General features: G+C 43.9%; 1 protein-coding gene across 1 annotated transcript; it reads left to right on the forward strand.

Moving 5' to 3' along the window:
- Positions 1-604: 604 nt before the first annotated feature.
- Positions 605-26,191, forward strand: LOC110497322 (bifunctional 3'-phosphoadenosine 5'-phosphosulfate synthase 1). Its single transcript, XM_090187794.1, has 12 exons — positions 605-876; positions 1,594-1,708; positions 2,218-2,453; positions 2,708-2,846; positions 6,001-6,119; positions 6,416-6,529; positions 6,726-6,837; positions 9,218-9,423; positions 13,514-13,649; positions 13,770-14,038; positions 19,516-19,745; positions 24,565-26,191. The coding sequence occupies exons 1-12, from the start codon at positions 814-816 to the stop codon at positions 24,704-24,706; spliced, it is 1,881 nt and encodes a 626-aa protein (XP_090043920.1). The 5' UTR covers positions 605-813; the 3' UTR covers positions 24,707-26,191.
- The last annotated feature ends 250 nt before the right edge of the window (positions 26,192-26,441 follow it).

Raw genomic sequence — 26,441 nt, forward strand, 5'->3', positions numbered from 1 at the left:
TAAGCCAGCTTGTTCACGCTTCAAAAGAGGTAAAGCCTGGTCTTAGCCAACTAGGCCTACATGATGATTAAGAAAAATAGGCTATTTATTTCCAGGCCTGTTCTGTAATGAGGACATTGGATAAGTACATAGCCTATCATCACACTTCTTTCTATGATGTGGGGTTAGGCGTTTTCCAAAGAAGCAAACTACAGGGCCAACCATATGCAACATTAAGTCGGCTACAAGTTTTAGTTTACAGTGCAATTCTTCACAGATTGCTTTTAATGTTTTGTAATCAAGTCTGTCTTTACGATAATTGTTTTATATGTATATGTAATATTTTGTATGTATTTTTGTATGAGTAGGATTTGCCACAGTACGTGATATAGTTATTTAAATAAGTTATTTCCAATCATATAATAGAATTGGAAAAAATCGAACTGGAGCCAACAAACTAAAATGTCTAATATGAATATGTGTTTTATTCAATGTGCATTCCGTACTTATCTCCGCGATGCACACCACAGGTAATAAATAACTGGTCCAGGATATGTTATGTAATCTAGCTCTGTCATCCATAGATGTCATCACGGTGTCGTTTGAGACTTGCGCGGATAAAACTGATTCAAAATCAGTTTTCAAAGAACAGACAGTTCACCAGCCAATAGACATCACTTCCGATTCTGATGACGTAGGTCGTCCTCCTCGGTTCCTGTTTGAGGTTCCTCCATTCAAAGAGATAACTGTCCGTAAAAATATAACGTTTTAGTAATTGATTTAGTAGGTCGCATATATCGTAACTGGTGACGAAAGCGTTCATTATAGACCGTTATGGAGACTTCCGGAAACTCTCACAAGAAACCGAAGCTGAGCAACTCGTCCAGCGAGAATTGGGTGAGTTGTTGTATTCATTCCTACCCCGGCGACCGCTGCCACGTCAACAATATGCTGCTGAACTATCAATGTTGTCTCTTGTTTCTGCAATTTCTGTTCCCAGTAAAACATTTACTGCTATAATTAAATTATGCAATACTTTCTTAGCTGCGCGGAATGGCGGTGTTACTAGGATTGGAGGAATGCAACTAGTTAGCTTCTTAGTCTTGCCACCAAATGCCAGACAGACAGCCATTTGTATCAAGCTATAGCTTGCACGACATTTCAAAAGCAAGCTGTTCTGCCATATAGCAACTGCTATATGCTGCAGTTAGCTAGTTAACTATGAGATACTGTATCTGCTGCAAAATGATCTGTCGTCATCACGAAGACCCGTGTACCTTGACGAACAATTTTTGTGTGACTCTCAAAATGCTTCTTGCTAATCTACTCAGCAGGAGCCTAGTGACAGAGCACATGCATTGGAACGTAGACCTATGTCACCTTACTGTACATTAGGGTCAAACCAGTCCTTCAACGTTTTTGTCATAATATTGCTGATGACCTTTTGCTTCATGAGTAAGAAATGTGCCTTTCGTGGACTCAGTGCAAGTCATTGTGGCTTCTGTATGTTGCAAAGTCACAGTCAGTGTTGGCTGCAAATGCAAAGGAACAAATGGGACTAAGTCAGTATAATTTGATATGAAACTAAAGGGCAGAACAATATTGTGATTGCAGGGAATGCAGAGGGCGACTAATGTGACCTACCAGGCTCATCATGTCAGCAGGAACAAGCGTGGTCAGGTGGTGGGGACGAGAGGGGGCTTCCGTGGATGCACTGTCTGGCTCACAGGTATACAGAATAACTAAAGTTCAGTTTGCCTGGTACCAGATCTGTTTGGACTGTGTTGTCCACTCCTAGGGTCATTGGTTGTTGTGAGACTGACCATAGGAGTTGGCAAGACCACACAAACAGATCTGGGACCAGGCTATCGTCAGTTAGTCTTCAAAGAAATACAAACTTTTTTTAAGCCTTTCTTTCAGTCACTTTATATTCACTCACACTAACTCACCATTGAACAAGATTTACTAAATACTTATGTATTTAGGTTTCAAGTACTACCAAAAGACAATATTAGCATTCAATCAACAGTAGCATTTCTAAAGACAATTCTAATATTGTCAGGCACCATTTGTTATCATGCATTCAAAGCTAATATTGACAGCCACCATTTTCATCATTCATTCAATGCTAATATTGACGCAATGCTAAAATGGGGGGTATTGCTAGTTGGCTACACTCAATACTAATATTGACCAACCACCATCAACACCTATTCCTCGCCACTCTCTCCCACCCAGGTCTGTCTGGGGCTGGGAAGACCACGGTGAGCATGGCCCTGGAGGAGTACCTGGTGTGCCATGGCATCCCCTGCTACTCGCTGGATGGAGACAACATCCGCCAGGGCTTAAACAAGAACCTGGGCTTCAGCCCTGAGGACCGCGAGGAGAACGTCAGGCGTATAGCCGAGGTGGCCCGCCTGTTCGCCGACGCAGGACTCGTCTGCATCGCCAGCTTCATCTCTCCCTACGGACGGGTGAGTGAGGGGTGAGGGGGGGGAACAAGTGAGAGAAAGAGGAGCGGGAGGTAGAGATAGAAGAGGATATAGGAAGACCGGGGGAAGAGGTGATAAGTCATGAGAAAGAGGAGAGGAAAGAGAGCAAAAAGAAAGATGGAGAGAGTTAATATGCTGCTACTTGTGTTTTGCCTGTAATTCCCAGTTGACGATTTCAAATACACTTATCATCGTCAGGAGTTAACTATCTCGTTGTTTGTCTCTCCATTGTCCAGGATCGTGTGAACGCCAGGAAGATCCACGAGGCTGCAGGCTTGCCCTTCTTCGAGGTGTTTGTTGACGCGCCGCTTGACGTGTGTGAACAGCGAGACGTCAAGGGCCTCTACAAGAGAGCCAGGGCTGGAGAGATCAGAGGTAAGGACAGATAAATAACACATGCTTATTAGAGGTCGATTAATTATGGCCAATTTCAAGTTTTCATAACAATCGGAAATCTGTATTTTTGGACACTGATTTGGCTGATTTTTATTTTATTTTTTACTACACCTTTATTTATCATTTTTTTAACTAGGCAAGTCAGTTAAGATCAAATTCTTATTTTCAATGACGGCCTAGGAACAGTGGGTTAACTGCCTCGTTCAGGGGCAGAACGACAGATTTTTACCTTGTCAGCTCAGGGATTCAATCCCGCAACCTTAGAGTTAACTAGTCCAACGCTCTAACCACCTGATTACATTGCACTCCACGAGGAGCCTGCCTGTTACGCAAATGCAGTAGAAGCCAAGGTAAGTTGCTAGGTAGCATTAAACTTATCTTATAAAAAACAATCAATCTATCATAATCACTAGTTAACTACACATGGTTGATGATATTACTAGTTTATCTAGCGTGTCCTGCGTTGCATATAATCGATGCGGTGCGTATTTGTGAAAAAGGACTCTCGTTGCTCCAATGTGTACCTAACCATAAACATCAATGCCTTTCTTAAAATCAATACACAAGTATATATTTTTAAACTTGCATATTTAGTTAATATTGCCTGCTAACATGACTCGTTGCGAACTGTGAAGACTATTTCTTCTTAACAAAGACAGCCAACTTCGCCAAACGGGATGATTTAACAAAAGCGCATTTGCGAAAAAAGCACAATCGTTGCACGACTGTACCTAATCAGAAACATATTTTTAAACCTGCATATTTAGCTAAAAGAAATCCAGGTTAGCAGGCAATATTAACCAGGTGAAATTGTGTCACTTCTCTTGCGTTCATTGCATGCGGAGTCAGTGTCTATGCGACAGTTTGGGCCACCTTATTTGTCCGAATTTTACGAAATTGTGACGTAACATTGAAGGTTGTGCAATATAACAGGAATATTTAGACTTATGGATGCCACCCGTTAGATAAAATACAGAACGGTTCCGTATTTCACTGAAAGAATAAACGTCTTGTTTTCGAGATGATAGTTTCCGGATTCGACCATATTAATGACCTAAGGCTCGTATTTCTGTGGGTTATTATGTTATAACTAAGTCTATGATTTGATAGAGCACTCTGACTGAGCTACGGTAGGCAGCAGCAGGCTTGTAAACATTCATTCAAACAGCACTTTTGTGCGTTTTGCCAGCAGCTCTGCTGTTTATGACTTCAAGCCTATCAACTCCCGAGATTAGGCTGGTGGAACCGATGTGAAATGGTTAGCTAGTTCGCGGGATGCGCGCTAATAGCATTTCAAACGTCCCTCGCTCTGAGACTTTGAGTGGTTGTTCCCCTTGCTCTGCATGGGCAATGCTGCTTTGAGGGTGGCTGTTGTCGATATGTTCCTGGTTCGAGCCCAGATAGGAGCGAGGAGAGGGACGGAAGCTATACTGTTACACTGGCAATACTAAAGTGCATATAAGAACATCCAATAGTCAAAGGTATATGAAATACAAATCGTATAGAGAGAAATAGTCCTATAATTCCTATAACAACTACAACCTAAAACTTCTTACCTGGGAATATTGAAGACTCATGTTAAAAGGAACCACCAGCTTTCATATGTTCTCATGTTCTGAGCAAGGAACTTAAACGTTTTTACATGCACATATTGCACTTTTATTTTCTTCTCCAACACTTAGTTTTTGCATTATTTAAACCAAATTGAACATGTTTCATTATTTATTTGAGGCTAAATTGATTTTATTGATGTATTATATTAAGTTAAAATAAGTGTTAATTCTGTATTGTTGTAATTGTCATTATTACAAATAAATAAAAATCTTAATCGGTATCGGCTTTTTCTGGTCCTCCAATAATCGGTATCGGTGTTGAAAAGTCATATTCGGGTGACCTCTAATGCTTTTAGGCATTTTACCATAACTCTTATAGCATTAGTAAGTATGAAAAGGTTGGAGAGAAGTCTCTAGAGAAAGTATGTAAAGTGTATTGGTTTGGACCAGCAGGAACATGAGATCTCATGTCTTTGGCTGTTGTTACCAGAGGAAGTGCTGTGTCATTTATCGCTTAGTGAAACAGTGAGTCACAAGCTAAGGAAGCTGCTGGGACAAGATCTTCATCTAGTCTAGTGCACCCTGCTGAGCTCGGAGTCAGTTCATTTTTCATATGCACAGTATCCACATGGCGTGCACAGTATCCACATGGTGTGCACAGTATCCACATGGTGTGCACAGTATCCACATGGTGTGCACAGTATCCACATGGCGTGCACAGTATCCACATGGCGTGCACAGTATCCACATGGCGTGCACAGTATCCACATGGCGTGCACAGTATCCACATGGCGTGCACAGTATCCACATGGCGTGCACAGTATCCACATGGCGTGCACAGTATCCACATGGCGTGCACAGTATCCACATGGCGTGCACAGTATCCACATGGCGTGCACAGTATCCACATGGCGTGCACAGTCCAATGAAATGCTTACTTACAGGTTCCTTCATGCTAAGCTCTGAGCTGTAGGCATGAGACAATATACTGTGAAGTCTAGTTAAGCTCTCCAACTAGTCAAGACATGATCTACCAGGTGCCATATGTCAGGTAGTAGAGTGACTAATTGAATGGGGGGATGGGGTGGGATTCAGCCCTGTTCGAGTGTGTCCTCAGACCACACTATTAAGAATCTTGTCTCTTCCTGTCACGCCAATCTGGATAATAAGCTGTGTGAACCATGTCAACAACAAAAAAGCCTGTCTAGATTTCAGTTAAGTTGTGTGACTTGTGCAGTGTTTCCAACCAGAGGTACAAGGGCCCCTGGGGTTACTTGGTCTATCCACAGTGGTACTTGAGAAGACTCATGAGACAATAGGGTTGCTGTTCAAATGCACATGAGGGGGTACTTCAGGGGAACTCTGTACCACCAACTGAATTGTGCTCTTCCCAATCACTGATAATGTTTGTGAGCCACTGACTCAGTGGATAGATATTACCTTCCCTGCAACATTAATGAAGTCACAACCTTTCTGCAAATTACATATTGTTTCATATTCAGCTATTGTTATTCATGCCAATTGAGGGACTGATTTAGCTATTCCATAAATGAATTGTGACTGTTTTCTCCATGTGTCAGGTTTCACTGGGATAGACTCGGAGTATGAGAAACCAGAGGCCCCAGAGCTGGTGCTGAAGACTGACTCCTGCAGTGTCAACGAGTCTATACAGCAGCTCATTGACCTGCTACATGAGAAGGTGAGAGAAACAACCTTCTATTTCATCCATCCATTGATGAGGTTTGGCATAAACAGATTCATTGAAACCTGTAACATGGAAGCAGGCTGTCACATTTAATTTCCACCACTAGAGGGCAGTGTCTTCACACTTTCAGATTGGGATTCACATTTCCAAAAATACTAACGCCTCACAGCTGAATAACCCCCACTTTCACACCCCTGAATTCTTATCCAACACGATCAACCTCTTGGATGTTCTCGTTTTGCGATGATATTTTGTGCATTTTCACTGGTATAATGAATGAATATTTGTAGGATATAGTGCCGGTGGATGCTTCCTATGAAGTGAAGGAGTTGTACGTAGTTGAGAACAAGCTGGACCTGGCCAAGACGGATGCTGAAACACTACCTGCTGTGCAGATTGGAAAGGTAACCGTTCTCATCAAATACCATTTTTACAAACACCTACTGGTGTTTTCCGAGAGTCTACGGGGGATGGATAGATTCTAAAGGCCTATGTTAAAGTGATAAGGGAACATTTCTGAAAGTGTGATCCATGTTCGACCACACTTGGAATGCCGTTGAACCATTATTTGAGTGCTGATTGACCGCTGTTTGACCACAGGTGGACATGCAGTGGGTTCAGGTGCTTGCTGAGGGCTGGGCCACCCCTCTGAACGGCTTCATGAGGGAGAGGGAGTTCCTGCAGTGTCTCCACTTTGACTGTCTGCTGGACGGTAAGATGGCATCATGGCCCTTTCTCAATAATCTTTCCTTGATCCCTGATGTTTTCCTCTTGTCCTCTCCTCAAAATGTCTGCCTTAGAGTCCTTTCCTTGCCTACTTCTCAATGTCTGCCTTTCTTAATCCTCTCCTCACTTCTCACTGACATTTTGAGAAGGAGGTGCTGTGATAAATATGTGTATTTCTCTGTGAAGTCAAATAAATTGATGGATGTTATGCTCTATAATGGCCACTAGAGGGAGATGAAAGCTCTCAAAAGGACATGTTCAAATCAAATCAAATGTTATTTGTGACATGGCCGAATACAACAGGTGTAGACCATGCAGTGAAATTACTTACAAGCTCTTAACCAACACTGCAGTTAAATATATATATATATATATATATATATATATATATATATATATATATATATATATTTTTTTTTAAGTGTTTAGTAAAAAAATAGACAAGTTAAAAATAACATAGTTAAAGAGCAGCAGTAAAATAATGTGTCGAGGTAATATGTACATGTAGAGTTGGAACAAGTGGTCTTGATTAGCTCATCATTACCTCAAAATGACCGAATACACTAGTTAATCAAAAGTAAGTCTGATTTTTAGATGAAAGAATCAGAGGGATAATCTTACCATGGTATTGTGTTGAGTCATCGTGATCCTTTTACACTTCAGGCTCAATACTTTTAATTTTCTGGAAACAAATGGAACCGGTACCTTTTGAGTTGGGCTGAAGGAACACCGCGGGGCCCAGTCTTTGGTATTGGTGAAACTGTGTAATTACACCAATTTCCTACACAGAGTTTGAATTTCCAAAAAAGAGTCAATTTGCTTTTATTGCCCACATAACACTGACCCTTAAGGCGACGTGTGTGATGTGTTGCCAATACATACTGGCACACACACACACACACACACACACACACACACACACACACACACACACACGCGCAGCATAAAAATGTGTTAAACAACAGAAATGATAACCAAGCCAGTGTTTCATTAGCTGTCCGATAATCACAGGTGTTCCTTACAGCAACAACTCTCTATTCTTCACAGCACCAACGAGTCATTTTTGGATCAGGTCTTGTTGGGTTTTTCTTTAGATATGATTTCAATATGTTTTGGACCAGAGCTAATGGTGACTCTATGCTGTGGTAAATAAGCGGAACTGGGCCTGTGTACTTGGTAGAGAACGCTGAATGACGTGTCCATGTGCAATGCCCTCACTCGGGTTTCGCTTGTTTGTCCTAGCGAGGGAAATGTGAGCGGAGGAAAAGGATGAAGCCTCAATATTGATTGCCTCTACAAACTATCATTTGTCTATTTCCAGTTCCTTCTAGGGATTTTACAGTGGCTGACCCTTACGGCGCTGGAGGAGCTTCCATTCCACACAATCACGACTGAACCAAACATGACTGGATAGAAGTCAGATCATTTCTTCATTTAAATAACACAACTTTTGTAGTTAAATGACCCTTTTACCCTCACTTTCACTTCAGGTTGCCACAATTCTGGTGACTTTCCCAAAATTCCCCAGTTTTCCAGAAATTTTGGTTGGGAGATTCCTGGAAATAAGCAGGAAATATGGGAATCCTCCAACCAGGATTTCTGGTAAAGCAGGGAATTTTGGGAATGTTACTGGAATTTTACAACCCTACTCTCACTTCATTGTAATCCATCCCTGATGTGGAGTCCCAGTTAATAGGATTGACAAGGACACCAGCATTTCCCTGGTAGATGACTGTGTTGTGTGTTTGTGCCAGCTCCTTGTTTGGCATGGGCCAGGCTGGGACAGCAGGCATGTGTGTGTGTTCACATGTCTTATTGAAACCAGCTGTGTGTGCTAACTCTGTGACAGAGGACAGAGGAGTGGTGGCGGGGTGGTTGGCAGCAATGGCATCCCATCCAGCAACACACCCTCTGATCCAATAGGATGTGAAAAGCGTGCTGGTCATGTTGGTTTAATCAAGGTGTAGGGCTAAATGAATCTGCCAACGTCATGTCAACACGGGGCCTCTCTTTCTTTTCTCTTTCTCTCTCTTTTTCTTTCTTTCTGCGCGGGTCAGAAACCACCTGAATGCACAAGACTGGATGGTGTTTGTTCCCTAAACACCTCATATATCTTAAAGGTCTAAATATTCCCTGGTATAGTATGCAGTAGATAGGCTGTACTTGAAGTTATTGTTGGAGAGACTGCAGGTTTGCTGATGGGGCTGTCTGGTTTCTGACCGATCAACTTCCTCTGTCAGCAGTCTGACGTTGATTTATTCTGTGTCTCAAAGCACTAACATGGCTACCTTCCATGTCTCCTTTCCTTAATTCAACCTCTGACCCCCTCAATGAACCAAACCACCTGTTCCCCTCCCGTCCCCTAGGCGGCGTCATCAACCTGTCTGTGCCGGTGGTGTTGCCGGTGTCGGGGGCGGACAAGGAGCGTCTGGACGGCGTCACGGCCATGGCCCTGGTGTACGAGGGCCGCCGTGTGGCCATCCTCCGCAACCCCGAGTTCTACGAGCACCGCAAGGAGGAGCGCTGCGCCCGCCAGTGGGGCACTACCTGCAAGGACCACCCCTACATCAAGGTCAGTGGTTAGTTCCAGAGACCCCTACCACATAGACAGACAGGGCAGCCACGGTCCGGTCCACTGCACCGCGAGGGGTGTTGTGCCAGCAAATGCTGTCAATGTTAAAAACTGTTGAGTAACACTCCTACATCAAGGTCAGTGGTTAGTTCCAGAGACCCTATCACAACAACGAGCAGGGGGGGCTACGGACCGTTCCACTGCACAGCAAGGGGTGTCTTGACTTTCCGACGAAAGCTGTCACTTTTGAAAACTGTCATGTAACATGTCAAAACGACGATGTTTGTTTTCCTTTGAGTTTTTCTTATCTTTGTTTGGCTCAAACCGGTGCTCTTGACAGCTTCATCTGACAGTTTATGTCATGTGACAGGGAGGAGCCTTGGCGTTCCCACCACGTTTATTATCATACACCCATACCTTCTGTTACAGCTCCACAGTCTCCAGAGCTGTATAGAATGTCCCACTGGTAGTTATTATGAAATGGAACCCTGGTGATAATGCTGAACAATGCAGGCATGGCCCCTGAGATGGTTACCCTTAACGTGATGTTTGATAAACACCCTCCCCATGTCCAACCCAACCAACTCTCCCCTTGTACGCGCACACACACACACACACATTGGTTCTAATAGAAGACAGATCCTAGGTGACCCTTTTCCTCAGTGCTGCTTATGGAAGGACTGAATAAAGTGGAGTAGTGTTGTAAAGAAATGAGTTGCTGCTGCTCTCCTTCCCCTGTCAGAAGTGCTTGTGTAATCGCTCCATCGCCCTCGGACCGCCCTCAATTTGCACATGTGTTTTATTTGGATCGCAGTCTCTCTCGGCCCCCTCGCTCCATCTGGCCCCTTCAAACCGCCTTTTATTTACACAGGGCTTTTAGTAAAGCTGTCCTGGACTTGGGGCTGGCCCTGCTGAACACATTACCCCTCGCCAGCAGCCACCCACCTCATCCATTCCAAATATACCTGCGCAAAGATGGCAACAATGGTTTCTTATTATTATGGACTGTTATTATATCAGTGGGCGCTCAGGTAGACTTCGTGGCGTCCTGAAATGATCCCACCCCCCTGCTTTTAAAAAAAAACTACAGGCGCCAGCCCAGCCGTGGCGAGGGATCAGACCTGGGAAAGCTGTCTTGCGCACACACAAGTGTAGTCACACACACGCTGCCACGTCACACAACAGGACTGGAGATCTATAACCGGGGAGGACAATTGTGAAATTGCATTTTTGAAACCCTATCTTCAAGACTGATGGTGGCAGGAGCCGGGCTAGGGTTATTTTTGCTATCTGTCTCGGGACAATTTGGGCTCCCATTGTTATTATGGATTAGTGTGGGTTTGCACACACACGCACAGAGGGAGCTGGAGTAGTGCTATACTGTCTTCAGCCCAACTCGGTCTGATGATTTTAAACACACTGAACAGACACACACTAACACCACGGTGGCTCATTTTAAAGCCCTGCCCTGTTGAGTCATTGGCTGGGTGAGATGCTGTGAATTTGCATCTCCTGTTTCACTCAAAATGCCCTTCAATTCAACAAAGTTGAACAGCCAACACTATCTTTAGCGTCTCTGTTATCCATTCTGGGTTGGTGTTCAGTTGTAGGCACTACCAAGAAAGCAGCGTAGTTGGCTGTCCATCAGCTACCCATAATCCTCTAGTGCGTCTGTCTCTGGCGGCTCTGGCCCTGCTGCAGGCAATGCATGCTGGGTAGTGGGTTCTCCCAGACCTGTCACTCACTCTGTTTCTCCAACGGTGCCTCCTGTCCTGTCTCCGCTGTGTGTGTGTGTACAGCTTGCTATGATTAAGGTGTCACTCGTTTAACACACACACACTTTAACTCCCGGCGCTGTAGCCGATCCGTCAACACACCCCTCGCAGGCGGCAGCCCCTCATCCCGTCTCCGTCTCTCTCTGAGACGAGGAATAACCTGCTCCGTATTACTTCGCGGTCAATCCACGTTTCCTGTTTACTCCTGTCCGTGCCGCTAGGGAGATGGGAGCCTTCACGTTGGAAACTACAGCATGCTGAGTTGTTTAATTTAGCAGGAGTCCCTTTGTATCTAAAACACCGTGTGTGTGTTATTGTGTAAATGCAGCTTTGGGTTACCCCTGAGCTAGCATTCTACTATCATTTTCCATCTTAGAATGTTTAAAAGATCTACTGTGTGTTTGGGATTTGAATTGAAACATTTTTTCCTCAGATGGATCTTTCATGTCTCAGCCGCCAAAGTGAGGGTTATTCGTCTTCTTTGCCACTGATCTGGAGCCAGTAGATCAGACTAGTTGGATCAAGTGGAATGAAAGGCACCTCTTCACACCGTTACACTGAACTCCATCCATCCTTCCTCTCTGGCTTATTGATGATCACAACAAGAGGGCAGAGTTTTAGCAGCCTTTGGTTCTCTCAATGTTTTATTGAACACTGAAGATGTATGTAGTGTATATAACCTTGTGGATAATACATGCGCCATCTCTGTTGTGAAAGACGTCCTACTTCAACTTACAAAGACTTGGGCGAAATGCACTACCAATGTCTGTCGGACAGTCAGCGCTACTGTGGAATCCTCCTCAGAATATAAATTATAGTCTGTGGAATCTAAGACTCAGCCCCCATACAGTTACATCCATAGGAACCAACCCCTTTTAAATCCCAACCATTACATGCCACTGTGACTGTTTTTATATGGGACATCAGAACTGTTCACTAGTAGGCTGGTATTGTTTTCTAACTTTGACTCCTTGAGTAATATTGAATAGCCGTTCTCTATAAGACACATTTGTGTATATGCTTCTGGACCCCCCTGGTCCTGCCATAGTCTATCTATAGTCCTGATGCTTTGATGGCTTTAGTACCTACCCTGCAGTGTGTACTCCATAAAGAGCCCAGTGGTTACAGCACCGGCACAGTACATGCCCAGAAAGGCAGACCAAGAGTTATAGCCTGAAACAAAGCTGGCTTTGCCTGGGTTTAGCAGTACTTTGGGGACATTAGAACAATATTGTAAGGGGGGGAATCGCTTCAATGTGGTCCATGAGCTCATCGTGGATGGTGTCTCATTGTGGATTACATTACACGTCATATTTTGTGTTCCTCGTGAGTTTTTTCCCGCTAAAGTCGATAGAGATGCGGTCAGAGGCATAAAGCAACGTGGATTCTTCATTCTTCCTGGGCTCCAATTTGTAGGAGTCTCAACTTTTTTAGATGTTGTATTTCAAGTTGTCTGGGGGCTGTTATTGATTTATCCATAATCCCGCCCCTCTTTCAGCGGTTGCCAGATTGGGGTGGTTTACTGTTTTGAAACAGTCCTTGATGGCTGTTATAACCGCAGTATGAACATGGTAGAGGAGTTAGAGAAGGCCACTTGTTTAGCATCAATTTCAAATTGATCCATAGCCGCAGGCTCTTCATGTACCTCTGACAGGATTGGATAGTTATAAGCCATATATATGGTCATTACGGCACCTCTCTCTTCTTTGATAGGCTGAAATGTTCACCATATTGCTTACAGCTATCCAGTCTTTTCAGATCTGCACAATACCCGGGTTGAAATAAGTTCTGGTAAAAAGGTCATTGAAATGTCCTGGGAAAATTATTTTTTGAAAAGTGGGAACCCTGGAAAATATATGAGTCACAGTGAAGTGGGTGTGGTATTGTATGATGCTAATGGTCAGAGTGTTGTCTCTGTCTGGTCTGGATGCTAATGGTCAGAGTGTTGTCTCTGTCTGGTCTGGATGCTAATGGTCAGAGTGTTGTCTCTCTGTCTGGTCCAGATGCTAATGGTCAGAGTGTTTTGTCTCTGTCTGGTCCGGATGCTAATGGTCAGAGTGGTGTCTCTCTGTCTGGTCCAGATGCTAATGGTCAGAGTGTTGTCTCTCTGTCTGGTCCAGATGCTAATGGTCAGGGTGTTGTCTCTCTGTCTGGTCCAGATGCTAATGGTCAGGGTGTTGTCTCTCTGTCTGGTCCAGATGCTAATGGTCAGAGTGTTGTCTCTCTGTCTGGTCCAGATGCTAATGGTCAGAGTGTTGTCTCTCTGTCTGGTCCAGATGCTAATGGTCAGAGTGTTGTCTCTCTGTCTGGTCCAGATGGTAATGGAGAGTGGAGACTGGCTGGTAGGAGGAGACCTGCAGGTCCTGGACAAGATCAGCTGGAACGACGGCCTGGACCAGTACAGACTCACCCCCACTGAGCTCAAACACAAGTTCAAGGAGATGAATGCAGGTAACGGTAGAGAGTTAGATCTCTCTCTCTATTTTGCTCTCTCTGTTTAAGAAAACCAGGATGTCTCAATAAAGATGCAGCGTCTAAATCAGTCTTTCTCTGACCTCTTTCTCCCTCCAGACGCGGTGTTTGCCTTCCAGCTGCGTAACCCGGTGCACAACGGCCACGCCCTCCTCATGCAGGACACCCACAAGCGTCTGATCGAACGGGGCTACCGCCGGCCCGTCCTACTGCTGCACCCGCTGGGCGGTTGGACCAAGGACGACGACGTGCCGTTGGAGTGGCGCATGAAGCAGCACGCCGCCGTGCTGGACGAGGGCGTGCTGAAACCCGAAAACACCATCGTGGCCATCTTCCCGTCGCCCATGATGTACGCCGGCCCCACTGAGGTAAGCTTAGCAGTAACCTGACCATAGAACCCCTAGAACGGGCTTCCCTATTCAAGTCAATGGTTGAAATAATGGGAGGACTGGCAGCCAAGTCCATTCTATGGATTCTATTTCTATGGACCTGACAAAGTCTGTAACACAAGCCAAAGTAATGAGTACACTTCAAGAATTGGAGGCTACTTAAATTGCCTGACTGTCAATGATGTAATATGATGGGACGGTCTACACATGACTTATGAAATCAGCTTAATCTAACATGGATGGCAATTTACATTCAGAATTAGAAAGTTCAATATAATCTCTGTCACTTTGTATTCTACTTACTTGATGCCTGTCTAGCTGTTTGAAGTCTCCTGCTGTCCTTTAATCATGTAGTCAGGGTTATGGGGAGACGATCATTGAGACCAGACTGAGCTCTGTTCTGTTCTGGGGAACACGATGCAGCCCGAAAAGGCCCATCATCTGTCTGATCTTACAGCCTGACATCAAATGCACCACAAAAGCATCCTCATTGTTAAAAGTAGAACCAACCCGTTTCTGATTTTTTTTTTTGAGCCTTCTGAGAATAAATAAACGTTTTATAATGTAATTCCATTGTCCTCCAAGAGTTGCTGCATGTTCTCTGTAATTCTGGCATCTTTGTTGGATAGCGAGGTAGTGGTAGAGATCCCTTCTCTTCAGATGGACTTCACCCATAAAATAATAAAATACTTCTTCACCCTGAAATAATACAACAGGCTTAAGATCAGTCCAGGTCCGTACATTTAGGAGAAGATGAACGATCTTCCGGACTCATCTAACACCCTATGAAATGATTTGTGTGTTTGACTACATATGCTGTATTCCCAGTTTATTTGTCGTACAGTACCTTCAGAAAGTAGTCATACCTCTTGTCTTATTCCACATCTTGTTGTTACAGCCTGGATTAAATATATGTATTTCTCACCCATCTACACACAATACCATGATGAAAAAAGCGAAAACGTGTTTAAAAAAAACAACATTTTTGCAAATGTATTAATTAAATGCAGAAACACCTCATTAACATAAGTATTCACACCCCTGAGTCAATACATGTTAGAATCTCCTTTGGCAGGGATTAAAGCTGTGAGTCTTTCTGGGTAATTCTCTAAGAGCTGTACACATCTGGATTGTACAATATTTGCCCATTATTTTGTTCAATATTCTTCAAGCTCTGTCAAATTAGTTGTTGATCGTTGCTTGACAACCTGTTTCAAGTCTTGCCACAGATTTTCAAGCAGATTAAAGTCAAACCTGTAACTCGGCCACTCCGGAACATTCACTCTCTTCTTGGTTAGCAAGTCCAGTGTAGATTTGGCCTTGTGTTTTGGGTTACTGTCCTGCTGAATGGTAATTAATCAGCCAGTGTCTGGTGTAAAGCAGACTGAACTAGGGTTTCCTCTGTATTTAGATCCATTAGGTTCATTTTTGATCCTCTAACTCCCCAGTCCTTAACGATTACAAGCATAACCATAACATGATGCAGCTACTACTATGCTTGAAATAAAACATATTCAGGACAAATGATTTGCTTTGACACATTTCTTGCAGTATTACCTTAGTGTCTTGTTGCAAACAGGATGCATGTTTTGGAATATTTTTTTTATTCTGTACAGCTTCTTTTTAACTCTGTGAATTAGGTTAGTATTGTGTAGTAACTACAATGTTGATCCATCTTCAGTCTCCTATCACAGCCATTAAACTGTAACTGTTTTATCGTCCCCATTGGCCTCATGGTGAAATCCCTTTCTGAGTTATGAAGGATGCTTCTATATTTGTAGTGACTGGGTGTATTGATACACCATCCAAAGTGTAATCAATAACTTCATCATGCTCAAAGGCATATTCAATGTCTGCTTTTTCTATTTTTACCCATCTACCCATTGGTGCCCTTCTTTGCGAGGCATTGAAAAACCTCCCTGGTCTTTGTGGTTGAATCTGTGTTTGAACTTCACTGCTCGGTTGAAGGACCTTAACAGTTATCTATATGTGTGGAGTACAGAGATAAGTCATTAAAAATCATGTTAAACACTATTTCACACAGAATGAGTCTATGCAACTTATTATGTGACTTGTTACTCCTGAACTTATTTAGGCTCGCCGTAACAACGGGGTTGAATACTTAGTGACCGAAGACGTTTCAGCTTTTCATTTATTAGTTCGTAAAATAAACATATTTCGACTTTGATAATATGGGGTATTGCATGTAGGCCAGTGACACAATCTCCATTTAATACATTTTAAATGCAGGTTATAACAACAAAATGTGGAACAAGTCAAGGGGTGTGAATACTTTCTGAAGGCACTTAATGCACAGGATACACATGGTACGCAGTACAATGACGTGCTTACCTACAGGTTCTCTAACCACGAGGCAACATGATACGCAGTACAATGACGTGCTTACCTACAGGTTCTCTATCCACGATGCCACATGGTACGCAGTACAATGACGTGCTTACCTACAGGTTCTCTATCCACGATGCCACATGATACGCAGTACAATGACGTGCTTACCTACAGGTTCCCTATCCACGATGCCACATGATACGCAGTACAATGACGTGCTTACCTACAGGTTCTCTAACCACGAGGCAACATGATACGCAGTACAATGACGTGCTTACCTACAGGTTCCCTATCCACGATGCCACATGATACGCAGTACAATGACGTGCTTACCTACAGGTTCTCTATCCACGATGCCACATGATACGCAGTACAATGACGTGCTTACCTACAGGTTCTCTATCCACGATGCCACATGATACGCAGTACAATGACGTGCTTACCTACAGGTTCTCTATCCACGATGCCACATGATACGCAGTACAATGACGTGCTTACCTACAGGTTCTCTATCCACGATGCCACATGATACGCAGTACAATGACGTGCTTACCTACAGGTTCTCTATCCACGATGCCACATGATACGCAGTACAATGACGTGCTTACCTACAGGTTCCCTATCCACGATGCCACATGATACGCAGTACAATGACGTGCTTACCTACAGGTTCTCTAACCACGAGGCAACATGATACGCAGTACAATGACGTGCTTACCTACAGGTTCCCTATCCACGATGCCACATGATACGCAGTACAATGACGTGCTTACCTACAGGTTCTCTATCCACGATGCCACATGATACGCAGTACAATGACGTGCTTACCTACAGGTTCTCTATCCACGATGCCACATGATACGCAGTACAATGACGTGCTTACCTACAGGTTCTCTATCCACGATGCCACATGATACGCAGTACAATGACGTGCTTACCTACAGGTTCTCTATCCACGATGCCACATGATACGCAGTACAATGACGTGCTTACCTACAGGTTCTCTATCCACGATGCCACATGATACGCAGTACAATGACGTGCTTACCTACAGGTTCCCTATCCACGATGCCACATGATACGCAGTACAATGACGTGCTTACCTACAGGTTCCCTATCCACGATGCCACATGAAACGCAGTACAATGACGTGCTTACCTACAGGTTCCCTATCCACGATGCCACATGATACGCAGTACAATGACGTGCTTACCTACAGGTTCCCTATCCACGATGCCACATGGTACGCAGTACAATGACGTGCTTACCTACAGGTTCCCTATCCACGATGCCACATGATACGCAGTACAATGACGTGCTTACCTACAGGTTCCCTATCCACGATGCCACATGGTACGCAGTACAATGACGTGCTTACCTACAGGTTCCCTATCCACGATGCCACATGATACGCAGTACAATGACGTGCTTACCTACAGGTTCTCTATCCACGATGCCACATGGTACGCAGTACAATGACGTGCTTACCTACAGGTTCCCTATCCACAATGCCACATGGTACGCAGTACAATGACGTGCTTACCTACAGGTTCCCTATCCACGATGCCACATGGTACGCAGTACAATGACGTGCTTACCTACAGGTTCCCTATCCACAATGCCACATGGTACGCAGTACAATGACGTGCTTACCTACAGGTTCCCTATCCACGATGCCACATGGTACGCAGTACAATGACGTGCTTAACTACAGGTTCCCTATCCACGATGCCACATGATACGCAGTACAATGACGTGCTTAACTACAGGTTCCCTATCCACGATACCACATGATACGCAGTACAATGACGTGCTTACCTACAGGTTCCCTATCCACGATGCCACATGATACCCAGTACAATGATGTGCTTAACTACAGGTTCTCTATCCACGATGCCACATGATACGCAGTACAATGACGTGCTTACCTACAGGTTCTCTATCCACGATGCCACATGATACGCAGTACAATGACGTGCTTACCTACAGGTTCCCTATCCACGATGCCACATGGTACGCAGTACAATGATGTGCTTAACTACAGGTACCTGTACAGGTACAGGTACATGATACGGTTAAGAGCACGCAAGTTAAGAATGATACAAAATAAGATCAAATGTAATAAAACGTTTAGTACATTTAGCAGGAATATAAATACAGGGAAGGCAAAGTAGGATATGTGCCCGGGAGGGGCATACAAATAGAATAGCCGCCAGGTTGGAGGGAGTGGGTTCACATGGCCCTGAGTGTCCATCTTAAGACTCGCTTGCAACCAGCTAACAAAACAATGCACTCCATCCCTCCCTCTCCAGACTGCCTACAGAGTTTAACTGTCGTTTTTTTCTTCTCCTCCTAACTCCCTTTGTTCTCTCATCAAGGTCTTTTAGTTTAAGACCAGCGTTTTTAAGGTTGAAGACTTCCAATTTTAAAAGTAGGATGGGAGCGTATGGGTGGTTAAATAGTGGGATTGGCCAAAAGAATGAAGTCTTGTTTTCTTTAGTCATTTGAAACTTCCACTAGAGCTCCGTTTATTGTTGTTTCTGTAATGTGTTGTAAAACCGGATTCTCACATGTCGACGGTGGGCGCTACGTTCGGGGGGGGGGGGGGTTGAGCACTCCTGTCCAAACGTCATTACCGTAATTGGCTGTTTATTATTGCAGAAAGTGCTTTGTAATGTAATTATAGGGGGCTTGCGTCCATGTCCATCGGTGGTAGCAGCGAGAGCGATGTCCACTCGTATTTAGGGTAATTGTGCTCCACCGTACGTGATTACAAATCAGTCAAGGTAATCAAGTGCTGTTTTTCCCTTCCCATCGGTCTCACCACAATGTGCCTGTTGTGCCAAGGCTTCCTTGTTTCTCCAACCCACTGAAAGAGCTGCCCGACCACTTCCCCTTCTCCTGGCTTCCCATTAAAACGTTTTGAACGTTCTCATCCTCTGAGTGACCAGAGGGGGTTTTCCCATTCTAAATGCTAAAAGGTAGAATTGGCTCTAAATCAGAATTACCAGCTAGTATTTTCACCCATTGGAAATGCCAACATTTAGCATTGACTTTAGTTTTGAGTAACTAAAGCAAACTTCTTTTTTTCCTCCATAAAACCACAGGTGCAGTGGCACTGCCGAGCCCGAATGGTGGCCGGCGCCAACTTCTACATCGTGGGTCGCGACCCGGCGGGCATGCCCCACCCAGCCACGGGAAAGGACCTGTACGAGCCAACCCATGGGGCTAAAGTCCTCACCATGGCGCCTGGACTCATCACCCTGGAGATTGTACCCTTCAAGGTGGCCGCCTACAACAAAGCCAAGAGGGCCATGGACTTCTACGACCCCAAGAAGTAAGCCCTGTCACTCATCGTTTGTTTTTCAGTCTCCGTTCCATCTCTTTATTGTATTTTTTAGGGGGTAGATCCGCTTTAATATTGTAGAAAGATGATCTCCTTATTGTGTGTTGTCTGTCTGCCATTTTGTGTTTGCGTGAAGGACAGGATGATTAATCCCAGTGGAATTGTTTTATTTATTTTTATTAAACCTGAACTTGGCAAGTCAGTTAACAAATTCTTATTTACAATGACGGCCTAGAAACAGTAGGTTAACTGCCTTGTTCAAGGACAGATTTTTACCTTGTCAGCTCAGGGATTGGTTCTGGCAACCTTTCGGTTATTGGCCCAACGCTCTGACCACTAGGCTACCTTCCGCCCCATAATGAGTGTCTTTATAAACAAATCTCTACTCTCAAGGTTCGAAGAATGTAATCGGTGGATGTCACTCGTAATACCAGTGTTCTTCAACAACGGATGTAATGAAGTCCAAATGTTACATTCTTGAAGGTTTTAAGATGTTTCTAAGTTCGCATCAAGATGATGAGTCCTGGTCATACAGGTGACCTTTCTCAACCAATCAGAATGAGTCAACATTTAGTTACACTTTTACCTAGAAATCAAAATACTATCAACATGTATATTCTGCCGTACAATCTTGACGTGGGTAAGCAGGGTGTGTTCATTAGGACATACAACATAAAACATTTTGCAACGGAAAACAAATGAGCGGTTCTTTTTTTATTTTTTTCATCGGTGGCAGGAATGTTGTTCCACAGCCTGTAAACATTATCATGCCTAACTCCAATAACCCAAATTGATCATTCATTAAGCTTCTCCACTGAAACCTCCCATGTGTTTTTCTTCCTTATCTACGGCAAACGGCAAAGCCAAGAATAACAGGAACTTCTTTGCTTTCTTATGCTCTTTACAACGTTTTGTGGCTTTCTCAGAGCTTTTGAAGTCGTTCGGAAATCACAGAGAACTGCTATTAATTAAAGTCTGTAAAAAGTCTGTGTACGGATACTGCAGCCGATGCACGATTTTCATTAGTCAATCTCTGTGTGCTATGGGCTTTAATACCATCCACGCTATCACTTTATAGCCATGTCTGGCTTAGAATATCATGACTGAAAACTGATCTGACTGATTAAAGGAATATGATGACTTAAAAAGTAGGAACTGATTGATCAGAAGGGGTACACCCTTTTTTTCCATGGCGCATGTTTTGATATCAGAATAAATTGAGTTGACAAGATAAATATAGTATTTGTATATCGGGGGGGGGGGGGGGGAATACCACAATCACCAGGAGAACTAGTCTGAAAGGAAATATTTCCCCACACCTAGTTGGGTTTCACCTAGGCATGGGATTCAGAAATGGAGCACAGAGATATATTTCCTTCCTGGATTGAAAGCAGGAGAATTACTCGACAATAAGAGCCACAACTGACAAGGCTGTTTATATTCTGTCTCTCCATACCAGTAGTCCAGTATGTTGATAAAGGCTCACTCCAGAACCATTTGGTATGTTATAAAGGTACAATCAATGAGTACTTCTCTATCAGCTTGTCTTCTACTTCGAGTGGCTGAATTATCCATTATCCAGTGTTTTTAATCTAGTTTTACAGTTGGATAAGACCTTTTGGATAGCAGTAAATCTTCCTGCTAAAGCGTGAGAATTCTGCAGTGTGACTCAGTGGACATGTAAGAGTAATGGGACAAAGGTCCTATAGTGGTTACTATGTCACCACTACTAGAATTCCCCTTGTACTCTTCTCAACAAGCCCCCTTAAGAACTGCCGAGTCAGCAGTCTGGCTTGTCAAGAACCTTAACCACGTTATATTCTACTCCTTCCAGGAAAGTAATTGTCCGTTTTCTGACTGTCACAATAACATTATATAACAGGCGACTTCATTTCAGCTCAATTGTGTTGTTTTTATTAATATGAAACCTGAAGACCCAAAAAGAGCTACGCCAAAACATTTCAAAGCCGCAATGACTGGCTCTTTCTGACCGTATCAGTGCTAGGCTAGCAGCTAGGGAGAGCTGAGAGAAGGTAAACGCTAAATCACCATTTCAAAGGCTCTGGTTGGCGCCTTGTGAAATTTATGGCATTCCGTCTGTTCTCGACCACTCCTTGTGCACATTGTGCCGGCCGGCGCTGCCAAATGTGAGAGGAATATAGATGCTAGGCCTAATTGCCAACGATCGCCCTTAAAGTCTGCCTCTATAGTGTAATGGCTAAAATCAGCGCAAGCTGTTTCTCATTTGACCGCATATTAAGTGTTCCTCCTCCGCCGAGTTTGGAGTTTGTGCTCCCCCTCCCCCCTCGCTCTTTCTCTGTGTGTCTCACTCTCTCTCTGCCCTGTCATTTCCACCTATTGTAATGAATACAAGTCCTCCACAATCAGAGTTCATCAAAGTATTTCATCAAAGTTTTTAGGACCAGAACACATTGAGCGTAGTATACAGTAGAACAGGTTCTAGAATGTTCTAGAATGCAATTCTAGAATGTTTATTTCTTCCCAGCGAGACTGCAAGTGTTAGCCCCATGGCCTGAGCTATAGATCTGATAGGAAATAGGACAATATGATAAAAAGGTGTGATTTTCCAGTACAAAATTCACTAATTTATGGGGAGAATACAGTAATTTATGGGGAGAATACAGTAATTTATGGGGAGAATACTGTAATTTATGGGGAGAATACAGTAATTTATGGGGAGAATACAGTAATTTATGGGGAGAATACAGTAATTTATGGGGAGAATACAGTAGTAGATGTGTTCAACAGTGGGTTTGCATTACGGAGGTCAGGAGGAAGGTGATCCCATTGCTGCCTATGGAGATGGAGAAACGGAAGCGGACTCGTTGGCACACCTGGAGTGTCAGACATACACAGGGTTCTGGGTTCTGCCACCTGGCTGTCAGCCTGGTCTGCATTGTACTGTCCTGCAGGCTCAGGACTCACTGTCGTGCAGAGGAAAATAACATGACGGTTAGTCAGCAGTACTAGGGGAGGAACTAGGGAGGTTATTTAACTGGTCTATTCAGTTGATTTGAACAGGGACCATGTACTACAAAAACACACGTTTCAGGACACCTGAGAAATGATACATTTGTATCAGATTTAGCTGACAGCTGATTTACATCTGCAAGTGGGTTCAAAGAATAGACCAGAACCCAGAGTCCTTAAGAATGAGATTCATTGACTCATTTCAAGTCCAATTAAAGAATGGAGGGGAAAAAGTGAAATTTTCTGAATGAAATTGAACCCCAAACCAACCCTTAAATTGTCTGCGGGCTTCAATATGTAGTTTCAGGAGTGAGGTAGACAGGAGAGGACACTGCAGAATATGTGTACCTGGAGTTTACATCCTACTACAACTCTGCTGGTCAGGAATCCATGATGAGGTTTAATGTGTGGAAACGTCGTGACTCTTGCTGCGGCTCTAACAGTACAAATCCGTACAAGACGCTCCGCTGCGCACAACAGTCCACACGACCGCAAGCCGCTGACAAACGAAACCACAACAGTCCACACGACCGCAAGCCGCTGACAAACGAAACCACAACAGTCCACACGACCGCAAGCCGCTGACAAACGAAACCACAACAGTCCACACGACCGCAAGCCGCTGACAAACGAAACCACAACAGTCCACACGACCGCAAGCCGCTGAGAAACTAAACCACAACAGTCCACACGACCGCAAGCCGCTGACAAACGAAACCACAACAGTCCACACGACCGCAAGCCGCTGACAAACGAAACCACAACAGTCCACACGACCGCAAGCCGCTGAGAAACGAAACCACAACAGTCCACACGACCGCAAGCCGCTGAGAAACGAAACCACAACAGTCCACACGACCGCAAGCCGCTGAGAAACGAAACCACAACAGTCCACACGACCGCAAGCCGCTGACAAACGAAACCACAACAGTCCACACGACCGCAAGCCGCTGAGAAACGAAACCACAACAGTCCACACGACCGCAAGCCGCTGACAAACGAAACCACAACAGTCCACACGACCGCAAGCCGCTGACAAACGAAACCACAACAGTCCACACGACCGCAAGCCGCTGACAAACGAAACCACAACAGTCCACACGACCGCAAGCCGCTGACAAACGAAACCACATTTGACAAATGTGATTATTATGAGGAAAGTGCATTGTAACAGTGGCGAGAGAAGGAATGTGATTGAATGTTGCCCCCTTTGTCTAAATGAAGGAATCTACAGTAGTATCTAATGAATCTAATCATTGACAAATATTTCATTTATCCCCTACTTGTGTGTGGCGGAGTCATGGAAGATTGTATTTAGACTAGTCTGTTTTTTACAGGAATTTTCTCATTTTGGTTTGAGACTAATTAGCTGTGTTTAGACAATTTTTTTGGCCCGTGTTTATTTTTGAACCAGTTGTTTAAACTGAGAAGTCTAACAGAAGGTTTGAATTTGACGGCGAAGGTCTGACGTTTAGGTTGCGCTCGCTCTTTGCCGCTGGCTTGAAGCAACGTCTCTGTGTGCTGCTGGTTCATGTGTCTGAGGTTCTTTTGATATCCCAGGTCCCCTGGCATAAGGGGGCTCGAGTGCGTGTTTACTTCAATTACAGAAATACATGGCCTTTTTTTTCAAGCATATGAAGTGCATTTTGTGAAGTTCCCTCGACGAACTCTTCCTAAAGTGTCCTTGAATTGAGTTGGTCATACCATTCATCCACACAGTAACTTAGAAGATCGTTCCTCACTTACCAGACAACATTTCAGGGTCAGGCTGTTGAAATGAGACGGTGCCTTCTACATTTTTTTCTTCATTTTCTTTCAGCCATCAAGACTATGACTTCATCTCAGGGACACGGATGCGTAAGATGGCTCGCGAAGGACAGAACCCTCCGGAAGGCTTCATGGCCCCCAAAGCCTGGGCTGTCCTGGTGGAGTACTATCAGTCCCTGGAGAAGGCTACCTAAGGTCAAATGTGGTCAAAGGTCAAAATGGGGAACATCAGGGTCGTATTCATTAGGGCACACCATAGTAAAACTTTTTCAAACGTTTTTCACCAGGAAAAACGAAAACAAGCGGTTGTCATTGGACAAGTCCAGATAGTCCCTGCCTGCTTCAGTCTGTTTCCCTCTGTTTGGTGCCTAATGAATACGACACAGCTATCTCCTCTAAAACAGTTAAAAGATTAATACGAGGACCACTCAACAGCTAGATGTCCCTCTCCAACGCACACACCTCTTATTCTCCCCTTCTCCTGTATTTTCTCCTCCTCTCCTCTCCTCCTCTTTCGTTCTGCTGCTACTGCCACTGGGCTTCAGTCTTACCACACTGAGTATGTACTTTATTTAAACTCACCATTAGAAATTGGTTTCTCTAATTGTGCAACTATCAGTATTTTTAAATGTGTTTTAAACTGGGTTCAACTGTTCATTTTAAAAGGTGTGAAGAGGCAAAGATTGTTGTTTTTAGAGAAGTTTCCTCATGATGTAACAAGATGTGGTTTAGTTGAGGATGAAAACATGAAACATGTAGGAAGTCAATGCCCCTCTTAGTAATGTTTCCTACAACTCTTACCGTGTCCATGGCTAACGTGATCATATTGATTCTTTTGAGTGTTTGGCTTTGTCCCTTTGCCCCATGCACACTTCAAATAAGTCAGTGGAAAGCGTAGACTCATTTAGTGATCTGAAAACAAGCCATTGCTGTGTAGCTGCAGTATGTGGGCAACTGTCATCTGAGGTTGTTGGCCTGACTGGAACTGTGGTTTGAATTGGAGTTTGCGGTCAAGTTGAGTGCCTTGTCTTTGTCAATCGTTCTCACACAGAGACATTGCACCCCCCCCCCCCCCCCCCCACACACACACACACACACACACACCTGTTCATACTCCCACTTGCCTCTGTCACATTAAAGCGGTCCAATAGATCCAGGAAACGATCTGCAAAGCAGATGAGAACCGAACTAATGACTAAACCTTTAGAAAAACGTCCTGTTTTACCATTGGCTTTATTTCTCCATACTGATAAATGATGTTCTCTTTTTACCTTGATGTAGCATGTAGTGAAGTGTTTACCACCTGTGACTGTTTTAGTGAACTATCAGTATTTATTTTTTTAGTGGATGTTTATCACACAGGAGGTTGGTGGCATCTTACTCTGGGAGGACAGGTTGGTGGTAGAGACTGGAGCAGGATAGGTGGAATGGTATTCCATTTGTTCTGTTCCAGCCATTTATTCTGAGTTGTCCTCCCATTCAGCAGCCCCCTGTGGTCTGTCACTATATATATATTTTAGTTTGTTTTCTTGTTTTAATATTCTTTGTACTGAGTTATGATATTTTCCATTTGGTTATTACTGTACAAACATGGGTCTGCTCTGCCAGTATGGCCGGAAGAAAAGACATTGGTTTATATATTATTGTCCATGTTCTCCAATAAAGCATTTTTAGCAAATTAATATATTTTGTATTTAATTGTTTTGTTGGTTAGCCACAGGCCACGATAGCTACATATAAATAAAATGCTTCCAGACTCTCAAATATACTGTGTCAAAGAATTCATGTTTAACTCAGAACAAAATCTAATTTGCTTCAAAAATAACTACCATTGATGAGCTTTTACTGACTTAAACCAGAGTAGGTGATCTCATTCCCAATGTATACCGTTAAAATACCCTGCCATCTCCCATCAGGCACATATAGTGC

This window comes from Oncorhynchus mykiss, chromosome 10 (assembly GCF_057628025.1).
Source record: "Oncorhynchus mykiss isolate SJ-2025 chromosome 10, ASM5762802v1, whole genome shotgun sequence".
Taxonomy (NCBI): Eukaryota; Metazoa; Chordata; class Actinopteri; order Salmoniformes; family Salmonidae; genus Oncorhynchus; species Oncorhynchus mykiss.